At 46.8% G+C, this 17,350-nt stretch overlaps 2 protein-coding genes and 1 long non-coding RNA gene across 4 annotated transcripts in view; 1 reads left to right on the top strand and 2 right to left on the bottom strand.

Annotated features, from left to right (window-relative positions):
• The window catches only part of LOC144615268 (uncharacterized), a 50,366-nt gene extending 42,244 nt beyond the window's left edge, over positions 1-8,122 (bottom strand). Inside the window, exon 1 of the mRNA XM_081794904.1 lies at positions 1,766-8,122. Within this exon, the coding sequence (XP_081651030.1) occupies positions 1,766-7,245 (5,480 nt within the window). The 5' untranslated portion in view covers positions 7,246-8,122. The remainder of the gene's footprint in view (positions 1-1,765) is intronic.
• On the top strand, positions 132-1,592 carry LOC145715205 (uncharacterized). Its single transcript, XR_014137217.1, has 2 exons — positions 132-463; positions 669-1,592. It is a non-coding gene; the product is annotated as an uncharacterized LOC145715205 (long non-coding RNA).
• A 68-nt stretch (positions 8,123-8,190) lies between the features above and the next one.
• Positions 8,191-12,430, bottom strand: LOC145715204 (leucine-rich repeat-containing protein 37B-like). Of its 2 annotated transcripts, XM_081794909.1 has the most exons (3): positions 12,145-12,426; positions 8,969-9,483; positions 8,191-8,759 (listed from the first exon to the last, which is right to left on the bottom strand). In XM_081794909.1, the coding sequence occupies exons 2-3, from the start codon at positions 9,423-9,425 to the stop codon at positions 8,464-8,466; spliced, it is 753 nt and encodes a 250-aa protein (XP_081651035.1). In that variant the 5' UTR covers positions 9,426-9,483; positions 12,145-12,426; the 3' UTR covers positions 8,191-8,463. The 2 variants fall into 2 exon arrangements, 1 of the variants encoding a protein (XP_081651035.1); XR_014137214.1 differs by lacking the exons at positions 8,191-8,759; positions 8,969-9,483 and adding an exon at positions 9,732-9,988 and having other exon boundaries at positions 12,145-12,430.
• Positions 12,431-17,350: the final 4,920 nt, after the last annotated feature.

The following is a 17,350-nucleotide window of genomic DNA, read 5'->3' as shown; positions in this document are numbered from 1 at the left end:
AAATCACTGGGCAAGGAATTAAAAAGTATCCCCTCATTAGGAAATTAGGAAAAAATGCAAAGGAAAGAGATGGGAAGGAAGGACACACACCAAAAAGGTGACAGGAGTTATCTTATGAGTGGTAGGGAGGGTGGGGTGGGATTTTCACGTTTTATCCTCTATACCTGTGACATTAAAAACAAAAAAAAGTATCCATGATAATTCATGTATCCATGAATTACACATGTTTAAGAGAAGCTATTAAATGCCTGAGGTTCAGTTTCAACCGCTAACTCTGCGTATGACTTTGAATCTTTACCTTTAGTTTTGTCCTCTTCCCTCAGCAACAGCTTACCTGGTCAGTTTATATACACATTTTTTTCAGGGGAGTCAGGAATAAATTCAAAACAGATACCCATCTGCCCATGTGCCTGGTGGACATTTCCAGTCAACCTGAAGCCTTCTGGTTGCTCTGTGTTCCCTGGTAAAAGATGCCTCAACTTCCATCATTCTTATCTGGGACAGAAGTTTCAGAGTAATATCTGAGTTTTCTCTTTCCCGTGCACACCCCACCCGCGACTGTCATCAGTTAGTCTATCTTGTCACTTCCTCCTTTGCAGTGCTCTCAAGGCTTTTCTTTCTACTCTTTTCAGCCACTCTGAGTCGGCCCCTTGTTACTTTATTCCCAGGTTTTGTTAGAACATTCTATCTGGTCTCGCTGGATCAAGCTCTCCTCTCCAGATCGGCCTATATGGGGAACTGAAAATAATCCTGTTTCAGCGGTCTGTATATCTCATGCTTGAAAACTTTCAATGGCTCTCTATAACTCAGAATCTAACGTTCAAACCTCTCTAGCTGATAGTCAAGGTTTCTCGTAATTGGATCTTTAACTGCTTAACCTAATTCTTAATTCCTGATCATTCCTGCAGCCGTGCCTTTGCCTAGACTTATACCCATTTTTTCTCTATTTAACACATCAGAGCCACTCTTTAAGTCTCAGCTAAAGTGTTAGCTTATCCATGCAGCTCTCCCTGACCTCCATACTCCGCTGATTACAGAGTCTGCTGAATTCCAACACCCATGGTACCTCTTTTAGTACTTAATTACATGCCACCTCCCTTTTTATGACCATTTCCTTTCTTCCCACCTGTCATTTCATGTTCTGAAGACGATTTCATCCTAGTGTGGCGCCCATAGTACTTACTCTTGGGTTGGGCCCAAACTGAGTACTGTATGTGGAAGGCCGGGCGTCAAAGATGAGGTCTGGGGAATCAAAATAATAACAGCTAACACTCATATTTCGCCAGGCACTGATCCAAGTGCTTCATATGTATTACCTCATCTAGATCTCACCATAATCCCATGAGATGGTAACTATCATAATTTCCATTTCACAGAAAAGGAAACTGAGTCACAAAGCTAATAGATGACAGACCTCGGCCCAAACGCAGGCAATCTAGTTCCAGAATCTCTACTCTTCACTACTCTGTTGTATCCTATTATAGAGGATGGAGCAAAAATGGGAGAGTAGAGGTTAAGGAATGAAATAATGGGGCTAAAAATTGGATAAGGAAAAAGAATAAGGACAATTACAAGTAAAAGATTGCAGAAGGGCGAACAGTAGTAAAAAGGAAAATGAAGATAAGGGATAGTTGACAAAGAAAAGGTAAAAACAGAAAGTCAGTCAACGTGGTTGGGGAGATGAGGAAGGCCCAGGGCGACATTGAGGAAGAGACTGCCATGTCAAGCAGGAGGCAGAGAACAAACAAGTAAAGGCGATTCTTACAAGATGGTGAAGGTGCCGTTGTAGGTGTCGGGCTCCAGCACGGGCACTCTGCGGAGCCTCTGCTGTGGGCTGAGACCAACACACGACAGTGTCTCCTCTTTGCAGGTACAGCGCTCACATATTTTGAGGTCTGTGGTGGCATTCTGTTCTGGTTGCCAAGTTAAAGTTGTGTATGCCTTTTCTGAGGTATACTTTACAAAATGCACCACAGGATGTTCAGTTGTTGGAGGAAAACCTGTCTCAAATGACTCTGGTTGCTGACTTACAGGAATTTCTAGGTCCATAGGTGGAACCGTGACTTCAGTCAGGTTTCGATGTTGACTCTGAACCTGTTTTGGATGTGCAAGTGTCACCTCAAGGTCCTTTGGGGGAGGAGTTGTAGTCTTCTTCAGGGTTGTCGAATGTTCAGCCTCTGTAATAGGTTCTGGAGTTATAGTAAGCTCCACATGACGAAATGGGATGATGGGTGATGCTGGATGCTGACCTTGATCCTTACTTGGAGTTGGAACTGTCACTTCCTGCTGGAATGGATATTGAACTACAACCTCCTTAGGTGGCTCTGGAGGCTGAGTTGGGGTGTCTCGCATGGTTGGAGAAGGTTCAGTCTCCACACTGGATCCTGCAGTTACAGTAAGTTCCAGGTCCATAGGTGGAACTGTGACTTCAGTCAGGTTTGGATGCTGACTCTGAACCTGCTCTGGATGTGCAAGTGTCACCTCAAGGTCCTTTGGAGGAGGAGCTGTAGTCTCCTTCACGGGTGTAGAATGTTCAGCCTCTGTAGTAGGTTCTGGAGTTATGGTAAGCCCCAAGTCCACACGATGAGCTGTGACACTGGGCAATGTTGGTTGCTGACCTTGATCCTTACTTGGAGTAGGAACTGTCACTTCCTGTTGGGACGGATACTGAACAACCTCCTTAGGTGGCTCTGGAGGCTGGGTTGGGGTCTCTTGCATGGTTAGAGAAGGTTCAGTCTCTGTAGTGGATTCTGGAGTTACGGTAAGCCCTGGGTCCAAAGGTTTAACTGTGACTTTAGTTAAGGTTGGATGCTGAATGTGCTCTGAATGTGGAAATGTCACCTCAAGGTCCTTTGGAGGAGCGGTAGTCTGCTGCAGGGCTGAGGAATGTTTAACATCCGTAGTGGGTTCTGTAGTTACAGTAAGCACCAAGTCCAAAGGCTGAACTGTTACATTCGGCAACCACAGACGCTGAGCTTGATCCTGATCTGGGGTTGGAACTGCTGCCTCTTGATATACTGGAGGTTGAGCTACAAGTTCCTTAGGCGGCTCTGGAGGCTGATCTGGGGTCTCTTGCATGGCTGGAGAAGGTTCAACCTCTGTAGTGGATTCTGGAGTTATGGTAAGCTCCAAGTCCAAAGGCTGAACTGTGACCTCAGTCAAGGTCGGATGGTGAGACTCAACCTGCTCTAGATGTGGAAATGTCACCTCAAGGTCCTTCGGAGGAGCTGTAGTTTTCTTCAGGACTGTAGAAGTTTTAACCTCCACAGTGGGCTCTGGAGTTATGGTAAGCTCCAGGTCCAAAGGTCGAACTGTTATATTGGGGAGTGATGAATGCTGAGCTTGATTCTGACCTGGTGTCAGAACAGTCTGCTCCTGATATACTGGAGGTTGAGCTCCAATAACCTCCTCAGGTGGCTTTGGAGGCTGAATTGGAGTCTCCTGCATAGGTAGAGGAAGTTCAATCTCCTTATTGAATTCTGGAGTTATAGTAAGCCCCAGGTCCAAATGTTGAGTTGTGGCCTTATTCAAGGTTGAATGCTGAACCTGAACCTGCTCTAGATGTGCAAATGTTACCTCAAGGTCCTTTGGAGGAGCTGTAGTTTTCTTCAGGGCTGTAGAAGCTTTAACCTCCATAGGGGGTTCTGGAGTTATGGTAAGCTCTAGGTCCAAAGGCTGAACTGTTACATTAGGTGACGATGGATGACGAGCTTGATCCAGACCTGGAGTTGGAACTGTCACCTCCTGAAACAGTGGAGGCTGAACTACAACCTCCTTAGGTGGCTCTGAAGGGTGACCTGGGATCTCTTGCGTGGTTGAAGTTTCAACCTCTGTAGTGGGTTCTGGAGTTATGGTCAGTTCCAGGTCTAAAGGCTGAACTCTGACTTCAGTCAAATTTGGATGCTGAGCCTGGACCTGCTCTGGATGTGGAGGTGTCGCCTCAGTGTCCTCTGGAGGAGCTAGAGTCTGCTGCATGATTGTAGACTGCTCAGCCTCCACAGTAGGTTCTGGAGTTACAGTAAGCTCCAGGTCAGCAGGCTGAACAGTAACATTGGGCAAGTTTGGATGCTGAGCTTGCTCTTGTCCTAGAGGTGGAACTGTCACCTCATTATGGACTGGAGGTTGTGCTACAACCTCCTCAGGTGGCTCTGGAGGCTGAACTGGGGCCTCCTGCTGGGCTGGAGGAGTTTCTGCCTCCTTAGAGGGCTCCGGAGGTTGAGTTGGAGACTGCTGCAGAATTGGAGATGGTTCTACCTTCTCAGGGGCCTCTGAAGGCTGAGCTTGTACCTCCTGTTGTGTTAGAGAAGGTTCTATCTCCTTAAGTGGCTCGAGAGGTAGAGATAGGGTTTCCTGCTGGACTGGAGATGGTTCCACCTTCTCAGGAGGGTCTGAAGGCTGAGGTGGGGCCTCCTGCTGTGTGGAAGGTTCTACCTCCTTAGGGGGCTCAGGGGATACAACTGGGGCTCCCTGCTGAGTTGGAAAAGATTCTGCCTCATTACCGGGCTCTGAAGGCTGAGCTGGGGGCTCCTGAGGTGTGGGAGAAGGTTCCACCTCCTTAGGGGGCTCAGGGGATATAGCTGGGGACTCCTGGAGGACTGGAAACTGAGCTGGGGCCACCTGCTGGGTTGGGGACTCTGCCTCATTAGGGGGCTCTGAAGGCTGAGCTGGGGCCTCCTGCAGTGTGGGAGAAGGTTCTACCTCCTTAGGGGGCTCAGGAGATACAGCTGGGGCCTGCTGGGGGACAGGAGACTGAACCAGGGCCTCCTGCGGGGTTGGAGAAGATTCTGCCTCATTAGGGGGCTCTGAAGGCTGAGCTGGGACTTCCTGCTGAACTGGAGATGGTTCTACCTTCTCAGGAGGCTCTGAAGGCTGAGCTGGGGCCAGCTGGGGGACTACAGACTGAGCTGGGGCCTCCTGTTGGCCTGAAGCAGGGTCCACAGCCTTAGGGGGGTCTGGAGTCTGAGCTAGGACCTCTTGTTGGCCTGGAGAAGACTCATCTTCAGGGGACTCTGGAGACTGGGAAAGATGCTTGGACTGAGCTGGAGCAAATTCAACTTTCTCAGGGGGAATAGGAGATTGAGCAGGGACATCCTGCTGCACTGGAAGATGTTTAACCTCCTTAGTTGCCTGGGGACTTAGGAAAATCCTCAGATCCACAGGTTTACCTGTGATATTAGGCAACACTGGATGCTGATCTTCACCTGGACCTGGAGGTGAGAATGTCACCTCATGCTGTACTGGAGACTGAGCTACAACATCTGTAGAGGACCCTGGAGGCTGAGCTGGATGCTCATACTGAACTGGAAAAGACTCGACCCCCTCATTGGGCTTTGGTTGCTGAGCTGGGACCTCTTGCTGGATTGGAGAAGGTTCTATACTTGCAACAGGCACTTGAGGCAGAGCTGAGCTCTCCTGCTGGCTTGGAGAAAGTTCAATTTCCTCAGGAAAATCTTCGGGTGGAGTTGAGACTTCATGCTGGACTGGAGAAGATTCCACATTTTCAGGGGCAGCTGGATGCTGATGTGGGACCTCCTGCTGGATTGGAGAAGGTTCCAACTGCTCAGGGGACACTGCAGACTGAGCTGAGGCCTCTTCTCGGAGTGGAGAAGCTTCAACCTCATTAGTGGATTCTGAGGTCATGGTAACTGAGGAATCCACAGGTTTAACAGTGACATTAGGCAACAGCAGGAGCTGAGCTTGATTCTGACCTTGAGGAAAAACTGTTACCACCTGATGCTCTGGAGAGTGAGCTGGGGCCTCCTGTTGGGTTGGAGAAGGTTCAACCTCACCAGAAGGCTCTGGATGTTGAGCTGTGGCTTCCTGTTGAGTGGCAGAAGGGTTAATTTCCTCAGAGGTCTGTGGATGCTGACTTGGGGCCTCCTGATAGGTTGCAGGTTTAACTTCCCCAAGGGGATTTGGATGCTGAGTTGTGGCCTTTGACTGGGCTGGAGAAGGCTCAGTCCCCTCAAGGGGCTCTGGATACTGAGTTGGGGTCTCTGGTTGGGTTGGAAAAGGCTCACCCTCCTCTGATGCCTGAGGATACTGAGCTGGAGCCTCCTGCTGGGTTGAAGATTCAACCTCCTCAGGGGTCTGTGGATGCTGAGCTGGGGACTCCTCCTGGGTTGTAGGTGGTTCACTCCCCTCGGAGGCCTGTGGGTGCTGACCCTGGCCCTCCTCCTGGAGAGGGGAAGGTTCACCCTCTTCCTGGGCCTCTGGAAGCTGAGTCGGGGCCTCCTCCTGGGTTGAGGATGATTCACCCTCCTCAGGGGCCTGTGATTGCTGAGCTAGGGCCTCCTGATGGGTTGTAGAAGGTTCAACTTCTCCAGGATATTCTGGATACTGAACTGGGGTCTCCTGCTGTGTTGGAAGTTTCTCCTGTGTGGTAGATTCTGGAGATTGCGTTGGAGTCTCCTGTTGGACTGGCAAAGATTCAACCTCAGGGGACTGTGGAGGCAGAGTTGGGGCTTCATGCTGGGTTTCAAAAGGTTCCACATTAAGAGGCACTGAGGGCTGAGCTATAGTCTCGTGCCGAACTGCAGAAGGTCCCACCTCTGTAGTGGGTTCTGCAGTCATGGTAAGCTGCACATCTGGAGGTTTCACACTGACATTGGGCAGGTTTAAATGTTGATCATGGTAGTGACCTGGAGGTGAAACTGTCATCTTATGATGCCATAGAGGTTGAGCTGGGTGCTCCTGCTGGGTTGGAGAAGGTTCCACCTCCCTGGAAGGCAGCTCTGGAGGCTGAGCTGGTTGCTCTTGCAGGGTTGCAGAAGATTCTATCTCCCCTGGAGACTGAGCTGGAGTCTCCTGCTGGGTTGAAGATTCTGCCTCATTAAGGAGCTCTGCAAGCTGAGCTAAGGCCTCCTCCTGGGTTGGAGAAAGTTCAGCTTCTCCAAAACGGTCTGGAAGCTGAGCTGGGGGTTCCTGTTTGCTTAGAGAAGGCTTACCTTCCTCAGGAGGCACTGAAGGCTGAGCTGGGGTCTCCTGCTGCCTTAGAGAAGGATCAATCACCCCAGGAGGCTCGGAAGGCTGACCTGGGGTCTCCTGCTCACTTGAAGGCTCAACCTCCTCTGGAGGCTTACCCGAGGTCTCTTGCTGGGTTAGAGAAAGTTCTGCTTCCTCAGTATGTTCAAGAGGCTGAGGTGGGGCCTCTTGCTGGGCTATAGAAGATTCAACACCTTTATCAGGCCCTGGAGTTGTGGTAAATTCCACATCTAAAGGCTTACCTATAACCCTGGGAAACATTAAATAATCTGGATACTGACCTAGAGGTAGAGATGTCACCTCATCACTTACTGCAAGTTGAGTTAAATACTCGATAGGGAACTCTGGAACTAGAGTTGGGGCCTCCTGCTGGACTGGGGTAGGTTCAACCTCCTCGAGGCGCTCTGCAGGCTGAGGAGGGGCCTCCTGCTGGACTGGGGTAGGTTCAACCTCCTCGAGGCGCTCTGCAGGCTGAGCAGGGGCCTCCTGCTGGACTGGGGTAGGTCCAGCCTCCTCAGGGTGCTCCGCAGGCTGAGTTAGAGTTATGGTAAGATCCAGAGGTTTAACAGTGACATTGGGGAAGCTTGGCTTCTGAGCTTCACTCTGACTTGGAGATAGCACATTTACTTCATGATGTGCTAACAGTTGAGATATGATGTCCTTAGATGGCTCTGGAGGCTGAGCAGGGGCCTCCTGGGGGGTTGGAGAAGGTTCCACTTCCTCGGGGGCCTCTGTAGGGTGAGCTGAGGCTTCCTGCTGGACTGAAGAAGGTTCGACCTCTTCAGGGGTACTTGAAGGCTCAGCTGGGGCCTCTTGTGGGTTTGCTGAATTTCCATCCTTAAGGGACTCTGGACGCTGAGATGGAGCCTCCTGCTCAAGTAGAGATGGTTCTGTCTCTTCAGAGGGCTCTGGATGCTGAGCCTGAGCCTCCCCTTGGGGCAAAAAAGATTCAGCTTCCTCAGGGGACTCTAGATGATTTGGGGTCGTCTGTAAGGGTGGAGGAATTTCAGCCTCCTCAGAGAAGTTTGGAAGTTGATCTGGTCCTGTTATGCCCAGAATTCGTGATCCCCAAAGACCACTAGGGAGCCGAGTCCAATGCAAAAGCAAAAGAACCTTTATTCGAGCTAGCTCGAGCTCAATTCCCTACCTGCACCGACGCAGCGGTGAGATACCAGGGAGAGAGAGCGAGTTTCAAAACCACAAAGGTTTTATAGGGGTCTAGGGGCAGTTGGTGAGGTAATGGCTGTGGCCTCAGCCGATTGGCTGGGGAAGGGTCGTGGCCTCAGCCGATTGGTTGGGGAAGGGTCGGAGTCCTGTTACGCAGGTCGCTGGGCGTGTTTTGATCAGAAAGTTTGAACGGGTGAGCGGGAGGTTACTCAAGGGGAGGAGGCGCAGTCTGAGGTTTCTGTGAATTTCCCGGAAAAGGGGTCATGTCGGGGACATAGTCACTCAAGGTGGAGAACACAGAACAAGATGGAGTCAGCCGGCGTAGGCCCGCCCTTTCAGTCCCCCTGGGAAACCCATAGGTAGGTTCTCCTCAGGATACAGGAGACCCATATTGGAATCTAAATAATCATCCTGCAGCTGTTGTTGTAGGTGCTCTTTATTTGCAAAATGGTTTGGAGTTCTAACAACTTTGGCAAGCCTTCGATGCTGAGCTAGATCTTTCTTCAGGTTTAGGGGTGAAACAATAAACTTTGTTGGCTTTGAACTCTGACTATCCAGAGATGGAACAAGTATTTCAAATGACTGGTGATCTTCAGCCTGATCTAAACCTACAGTTTAGAGAGAGCCAAAGCATAAGAGACTGTTAAAAACCGAGAACAAACTGAGGGTTGATGGGGGGTGGGAGGGAGGGCAGGGTGGGTGATGGGTATTGAGGAGGGCACCTTTTGGGATGAGCACTGGGTGTTGTATGGAAACCAATTTGACAGTAAATTTCATATATTAAAAAATAAAAAAATAAATAAAAAAAAAAATAAACCTACAGTTTTAGTCTTACTTTTGAGTTGAGGAGGCGGAGCTATGGTCTGATTCTGATCCCAACCTGGCACTGGAACCACCTCTGGGAGCCTTTGATGCTGGGTTAGCTGGTCATTCAGATCCTCATCTGGCCCTGGGGGTAGTTCTCCAAACGAATCCGTGTCCAGGAATGGAACCAAAGTCTCGGTCAACTCCTTAGGCGGGGCCAACATCTGGGCTGGAGCAGAGGACCCCGGGTAATTAAAGCCCCCCGGCTCAGCTGGGCGTGTAAGTGCCTGGGGCGATTCGGGCGGGGGATCAGAGGAGCGAGAAGACCAGGGCTCAGCCGCCTCCAGGGGGTCGGAAGTCAGCTGGGCAGGGTCCAGGGCCCACTCCGGAGGCTGAGCTGCCTGGACCAGCAGCCACAACGGTTGCCACATAAAGAGAAGCAGTGGGGCCAACAGGCGCAGCCGGGACATGACACGCGGAGGCTCCGGGGTGCAGCGACCCAGGCGAGTGGGGTACTGGCGCTGGGCCCTGAGCGGGAGCCAAACCATTATGGCAGCCCCGTGATGCGCACGCGCAGTTAGCAACTGTGCGCCCTCCCCGCCCACGTCCCACCCTTAATGACGTCTTTAATTACGCCACCTTTATTAGCTCCCTGGAGATGGGCTCCGCACCAGCAGAGCGGGCCCTTTTCCCAGAATCACTTGGGGCCCAGGCCTCCCTCCACCCTGCAAAGGCCACCACTCCCCCCCACTCCCCCCCTCCCCCCTCCCCCCCCCCTCCCCGGCCCGGGGCTGCTCACAGCAAGGTAGTACTTGGACTCAGATCTGGGTGGCCCCGCACTCCCGCAGCTCTGAGGGGTGGAAGGGTGGGGGAGTGGAGCAGAGCTTCCAAGGAAGCCACAGGACCTGGCATCCTGGGAAATTAAAAAATGCTAGTCCAGCTCTAGCAATTTGAACTCTTGCTCTTCAAAGCTTAAATCCGAGAGACGTTCTTCCTCCCCCTGGCCATACTGCTTCCAAGAAAAGTAGCTGACCTGCAAAATAAGCACCAGTTAGGGCGATGGGGAGGAGAACACACTTCACAGTCAGATATTCTAAAATGTTGCCATTTCCTCTAAATTCTCAGTACCCATGGCTGATTATTAATTCACCACTCTGTTAGATGGGGGCCTACCACTGAATCTGCGATGGCCCCTAAATGTCTGTAGGAGGAGTTTGGGGGGAGTGCTAAGCAATTCATTCTGGGAAAGAGGGCCGGAAACCAATTCTAGCCCTTTATTTACACTGGGTGGGAAAACTTCCCCCATCTCATCTTGACTGGACATAGCCATTGATCTAGAAAAAGTAACAAGGCCACTTTTCAGAGGTCCACTCTGTGCGCCCACATGGAGAAGGCACTTAGGATGTTATAGTCAGCGTGTTAAACAATTTTCTTGAAATACTGCAACTAGCACTCAGTTTACTTCCTTCACAGCCCCTTTTCTAATGTATTTTTAGTCCTTGCTTATGGTCTGGCACAACCTCTAGCATGTAAAATGCAAGAGAGAGGGGGTTTTTATCTTAATCCCAATGTCTAGCACACAGGAATAGTTTTTATATGGAACTGATTCCAAGACTGGCCTCATGCAGGAATGGATCTGTTGCTATAATCAGGTTTCTGAAATCTTTAGCATCAATGCTGAATCTTTTTCTCATCTTTTCACCTTTTTCAGGAAGCTAGACTTTTTTTTTTTAATTTTTTTTTTTCCTGAGAGAGAGAAAGCGTGAGCGGAGGAGAGGGACAGAGGGAGAGACAGAGAGAATCCCAAGTAGGCTCCATGCTCAGCACAGAGCCCGACGTGGGGCTGACCCCACAAACTCTGGGATCGTGACCTGAGCCAAAATCAAGAGTCGGATGCTCAACCTATGGAGCCACCCAGGCACCCCAGGAAGCGAGACTTCTCAAAGCCTAAACTTGGAAACGTCTGAAGTTTCCTCGACTGGTTTGATTTAGATTCAATTAACATTATTATTTTGCACGAAAAATCTTCCAGTGCTTTTTCAGAAAGTAACCATCTTCTCTTTCTCCACTCTCTTCCCTTCAAAACAAACTTTGCAACTGTGGGGTGAGTTAAATATTCAGAAATCGAGGGGCGGCTGGGTGGCTCAGCTGGCTGAGTGCCTGATTTCGGCTCAGGTCATGATCTCGCAGTCTGTGAGTTCGAGCCCCGCGCCGGGCTCTGTGCTGACAGCTCCGAGCCTGGAGCCTGCTTCAGATTCTGCATCTCCCTCTCTCTCTGCCCCTCCCCAGCTCACGCTCTTTCTCACTCTCAAAAATAAATAAACATTAAAAAAAAAAAATCGAAAAAAAAAAATTCACAAATCTAGCCCCAAATTAATCTCTCAATGACTTGAAACACATTTTTGCTTTTTTTTTTTTTTTTTTTTTTTTAACATTCTGTATGTGGCACATTACTATTTTCTTTTAGAAATTATTTTGGCGGGGCGCCTGGGTGGCTCAGTCGGTTGGGCGGCTGACTCCGGCTCAGGTCATGATCTCGTGGTCCGTGAGTTCGAGCCCCGCGTCGGGCTCTGTGCTGACAGCTCAGAGCCTGGAGCCTGTTTCAGATTCTGTGTCTCCCTCTCTCTCTGACCCTCCCCCGTTCATGCTCTGTCTCTCTCTGTCTCAAAAATAAATAAATGTAAAAAAAAAATTTTTTTTAGAAATTATTTCGGCAACTTCATCCCTAATTCAGGACATCCATGTGAGTGATTTACAGAAAAGTTCTTCAGCAAGATATTCACGCAAGATATATATGAGATGCCGACATCTGGGTGATACATCCTATTTGAATGGCATAATGGTTTCAAACGCTGTAGTATAATCACATTTAAGGCCATAGTTACTCTGTTCCCAAATCCTTGAGATTCTGTTTGAGGGGAGCTCTAAAAGGCTTGTGTCCTCTCCTATGTCCACAACTGTGGGAGTGCTCTGATGAAATTTGCTCTCCAAATTTCAAATAAGGGGTCAGAGCCAAGGGTCAGGACTTCAGGAAAAGCCCCAGAAATCCCCTGCAGTCAAAAGCAGTTTTTGAGTTTCACATTTCCCAAAGGATGATAGAGCTAATGCCAAAGTCTTCCAAATTCTGCTGGTTGCTTTACATTATGGCTACAGTGGCTATGTCACCCTTGAACTTTAATCTCCACATACTTGAATTAAATCCTGCAGCTCGTCTTCAGTACTGGCATCTGTGATCTCTTCACAGGGTCTGTATTCCACAGCTATTTTACCACTTTCTGAAATAAAGTGAATAAGGATTGGAAAAAAAAAAAAAAAAAAAGAGGGCGCCTGGATGGCTCAGTCAGTTAAGCGTCTGACTTCAGCTTAGGTCATGATCTCATGGTTCATGAGTTCAAGCCCCATACTGGGGTCTCTGCTGTAAGCACTAGAGCCCACTTCAGATCCTCTGTCCCCCTCTCTCCGCCTCTCCCCTGCTTACTCTCTCAAAAATCAACATTTAAAAAATAAAGTTAACAAGATCAATTCAGAATTTTTCTTGTTCTAAAACTAGCTGTATACAATGATAGCACCCAATAACTACACATTCTTTTTATTTATAAAAGCAGAAAATAAAAGCATTTCCCTAGAAGTTTTCTCATCTCACACTTCAGTTTTTAATCATAACTATGTGTGAAAAAATACACATGAAGTTAACAACTGTGTGGTTCAAAAACGCTATCATCTTAAGAGATAGGAACTAAGGAATAATGACACAGGAAGTTAAAACTATGGAAACAACAATGTTCAAAATCAGATGACTAGACAGTAAGGCATTAGGTAGAGGTCAGTGTGAGTTCTGGAATACAGACCATGGACTATAGCTGATACTTCATGTTAGAAACAAGGCAAGTGTCTACTCCCCGGAAACAAAATCCCACCAGATACGATGAACAATGCTTTGGAGGGAGGGGGAGGTGGAGGGGGAGGGGGAGGGAGAGAATGCGCTTGGACAGTTTATTGGCAGAAATGGCCCATGTCCCTTATAGACAATACAATTCCCCTTAAGGCAAAGTACAGCTACAACATTTTGATCGTGTACAAGGGATACCATAGCATGTTAGGGAGAGGTCAGCAACCCAAAGGTTTAGTTTGGTTCTTAAAGGTTGTTACTCAGAATTGACAGCTAATGGAGATTCTACCTGATGACCAGGGAAGTCAACTTTCACTGCAAGAGCTGTCCAGGCTGGAAGCCTGAGACCAATCCAGGGTCAACTCTTATGGGCAAATAAGGCCTCTGAAACTTAGCTAGGATTTCTCAGTCTCTAAGCCTGCAAGACTGTGAAGCGGCGAGGGCGGGGTGGGGGGGGCAATTGTTTGGGGACTCGTTACTAATTATAAAATTCCCTTGGAGCACAGCCTGTAACATTCACACCATTGTAGAACTCAATAGAGAACACAATCGATGCTATTCAATAGCCTGACCACTTTCAAGGTTCACAAAAATATAGCTGACCCTAATATAAGAATCATATTCATGGCACAAAAACAGACACATAGACCAATGGAATAGAATAGAAACCCCAGAACTAGACCCACAAACGTATGGCCAACTCATCTTTGACAAAGCAGGAAAGAACATCCAATGGAAAAAAGACAGTCTCTTTAACAAATGGTGCTGGGAGAACTGGACAGCAACATGCAGAAGGTTGAAACTAGACCACTTTCTCACACCATTCACAAAAATAAACTCAAAATGGATAAAGGACCTGAATGTGAGACAGGAAACCACCAAAACCCTAGAGGAGAAAGCAGGAAAAGACCTCTCTGACCTCAGCCGTAGCAATCTCTTACTCGACACATCCCCAAAGGCAAGGGAATTAAAAGCAAAAGTGAACTACTGGGGCCTTATGAAGATAAAAAGCTTCTGCACAGCAAAGGAAACAACCAACAAAACTAAAAGGCAACCAACGGAATGGGAAAAGATATGTGCAAATGACATATCGGACAAAGAGCTAGTATCCAAAATCTATAAAGAGCTCACCAAACTCCACACCCGAAAAACAAATAACCCAGTGAAGAAATGGGCAGAAAACATGAATAGACACTTCTCTAAAGAAGACATCCTGATGGCCAACAGGCACATGAAAAGATGTTCAACGTCGCTCCTTATCAGGGAAATACAAATCAAAACCACACTGAGATACCACCTCACGCCAGTCAGACTGGCCAAAATGAAGAAATCAGGAGACTATAGATGCTGGAGAGGATGTGGAGAAACGGGAACCCTCTTGCACTGTTGGTGGGAATGCAAATTGGTGCAGCCGCTCTGGAAAGCAGTGTGGAGGTTCCTCAGAAAATTAAAAATAGACCTACCCTATGACCCAGCACTAGCACTGCTAGGAATTTACCCAAGGGATACAGGAGTACTGATGCATAGGGGCACTTGTACCCCAATGTTGATAGCAGCACTCTCAACAATAGCCAAATTATGGAAAGAGCCTAAATGTCCATCAACTGATGAATGGAGAAAGAAATTGTGGTTTATATACACAATGGAATACTACGTGGCAATGAGAAAGAATGAAATATGGCCCTTTGTAGCAACGTGGATGGAACTGGAGAGTGTGATGCTAAGTGAAATAAGCCATACAGAGAAAGACAGATACCATATGGTTTCACTCTTATGTGGATCCTGAGAGACTTAACAGAAACCCATCGGGGAGGGGAAGGAAAAAAAAAAAAAAAGAGGTTAGAGTGGGAGAGAGCCAAAGCATAAGAGACTGTTAAAAACTGAGAACAAACTGAGGGTTGATGGGGGGTGGGAGGGAGGGTAGGGTGGGTGATGGGTATTGAGGAGGGCACCTTTTGGGATGAGCACTGGGTGTTGTATGGAAACCAATTTGACAATAAATTTCATATTAATTTTTTTTTTAATTTTTAAAGTTGTATTTATTTATTTTTAAGATTTTAAGTTGATTTATTTATTTTGAGAGAGAGAGAGAATGAATGGAGGAAGGGCAGAGAGAGAGGGGGACAGAGGATCCAAAGTGGGCTCTGTGCTGACAGCAGAGAGTCTGATGTGGGGCTCGAACTCACAAACTGTGAGATCATGACCTTAGTTGAAGTCAGATGCCGTATGAACTGAGCCATCCAGGTGCCCCTTAATTTTTAAAAAAACTTTATTTAAATCCAAGTTAGTTAACATATAATGTAATAATGGTTTCAGGAGTGGAATTTAGTGATTCATCACTTACATATTACTCTCAGTGCTCATCCCAACAAGTGCCCTCCTTAATGCCCATCACCCATTTAGCCCATCCCCTGCCCACCTCCCTCCATCAACCCTCATTTTGTTTTCTGCCATTAAGAGTCTTTTATGCTTTGCTTCCCGCTCTCTTAAGAATCTTTTATGGGGGCACCTGGGTGGTGGTTAAGTGTCTGACTTCAGCTCAGGTCATGATCTCAAGGTCCATGGGTTCACCCATGTCCGGCTCTGTGCTGACAGCTCAGAGCCTGGAGTCTGCTTCAGATTCTGTGTCTCCCTCTCTTTCTGCCCCTCCCCTGCTCACATTCTGTCTTTCTCTCTCTCAAAAATAAATAAACAATAAAAACTTTTTTTAAAAGAATCTTTTTATGATTTGCCTCCCTCTCTGTTTCTATCTTATTTTTTCCTTCCCTTCCCCTATGTTCACATGCTTTGTGTCTTAGATTCCACATATGAGTGAAATCCTATGATATTTATCTTTCTCTGACTTATTTTCCTTAGTATAATACACTGTATCTCCATCCACGTTGTTGCAACTGGCAGAATATCATTCTTTTTGATTGCTGAATAGTATTCCATTGTATATATATTTTGCATTTTCTTTATCTATTCATCAGTCGGTGGACCTTTGGGCTCTTTCCATAATTTGGCTATTGTTGACAGTACTGCTAAAAACATTGGGGTGCACGTGCCCCTTTGAATCAGCATTTTTGTATCCTTTTGGTAAATACCTAGTAGTGCAGTTGTATCATAGGGTAGTTCTATTTTTAATTTTTTGAGCAAACTCTACACTGTTTTCCAAAGTGGCTGCACAAGTTTGCATTCCCACCGACAGCACAAAAGTGTTCCCCTTTCTCTGCAATGTCACTAACATCTGTTGTTTCCTGAATTGTTAATGTTAGCCATTCTGACAGGCGTGAGGTGGTATCTCAGTGTGATTTTGATTTGTATTTCTGTGATGATAAGTGATGTTGAGCATCTTTTCATGTGTCTGTTAGCCATCTTCATTGGAAGCCATGTCTTCATTGGGTAAGTATCTGTTCATGTCTTTTGCCCATTTCTTCACTGAGTTGATAAGTTGAGTTTGATAAGTTCTTTATAGATTTTTAGGAGCTGGTTCTTTTAAAAGATCAGCAAAATTGATAAACTAGCCAGACTCATCATCAAAAGAGAGAGAGAGAGAGAGAGAGAGAGAGAGAGAGAGAGAGAGAGAGAGAAAGGACTCAAACAAACAAAATCACCAGTGAAAGAAGAGAAATAACAAACACCACCACATAAATACAATTATAAGAGAATATTAGAAAAAACTATACACCGACAAATTAGACAACTGAAAAGAAATGGATAAATTCCTAGAAATATATAACCTACCAAAATGGAAGCAGGAGGAAATAGAAAATTTGAAGTGAATGATTACCAGCAAGGAGATTAAATCAGTAACTAAAAAACTCTCAACAAACAAGAGACCAGGATCAGATGGCTTCACAGGTGAATCTTATCAAACATTTAAAGAATAGTTAATGCCTATTCTACTCCAACTATTCCAAAAATAGAAGAAGGAAAAATTCCAAATTCATTTTATTAGGTGAGTATCACCTTGATACTAAAACCGGATAAAGACACCACTGCCAATATTTCTGATAAACATAGATGCAAAAATCTTGAACAAAATACTAGCAAACAGAACCCAACAATACTTTTAAAAAATCATTCACCATGATCAAGTGGGATTTATTCCTAGGATGTAAGGGTGGTTCAGTATTCGCAAATCAATCAACGTCATACATCACATCAACAAACGAAAGGATAAAAACCATATGATCATCTCACTAGATGCAGAAAAAGAATTTGATAAAGTACAACATCCATTCATGACACAAGCCCTCAACAAAGTAGTTTTAGAGGGAACACACCTCAACATAATAAAGGTCACATATGAAAAATCCATGGCTAACAAAGACAAGGATGTCCATTCTCACCACTTTTATTCAACATAGTACTGGAAGTCATAGCCACAGCAATTAGACAACATAAAGAAATAAAAGGCATCCAAATTGGTAAGGAAGAAGTAAAACTCACTATTTGCAAATGACATGATACTCTATATAGAAAACCCCGGAGCCTTGTAGTTTTTCATTGCTGAGGAGACCC

Source organism: Panthera onca, assembly GCF_046562875.1.
Source record: "Panthera onca isolate mPanOnc1 chromosome E1 unlocalized genomic scaffold, mPanOnc1 haplotype 2 h2.Chr16_ul_9, whole genome shotgun sequence".
Taxonomy (NCBI): domain Eukaryota; kingdom Metazoa; phylum Chordata; class Mammalia; order Carnivora; family Felidae; genus Panthera; species Panthera onca.
The sequence above is the reverse complement of the archived record's forward strand: the minus strand, read 5'-3'. Positions and strand labels throughout refer to the sequence as shown.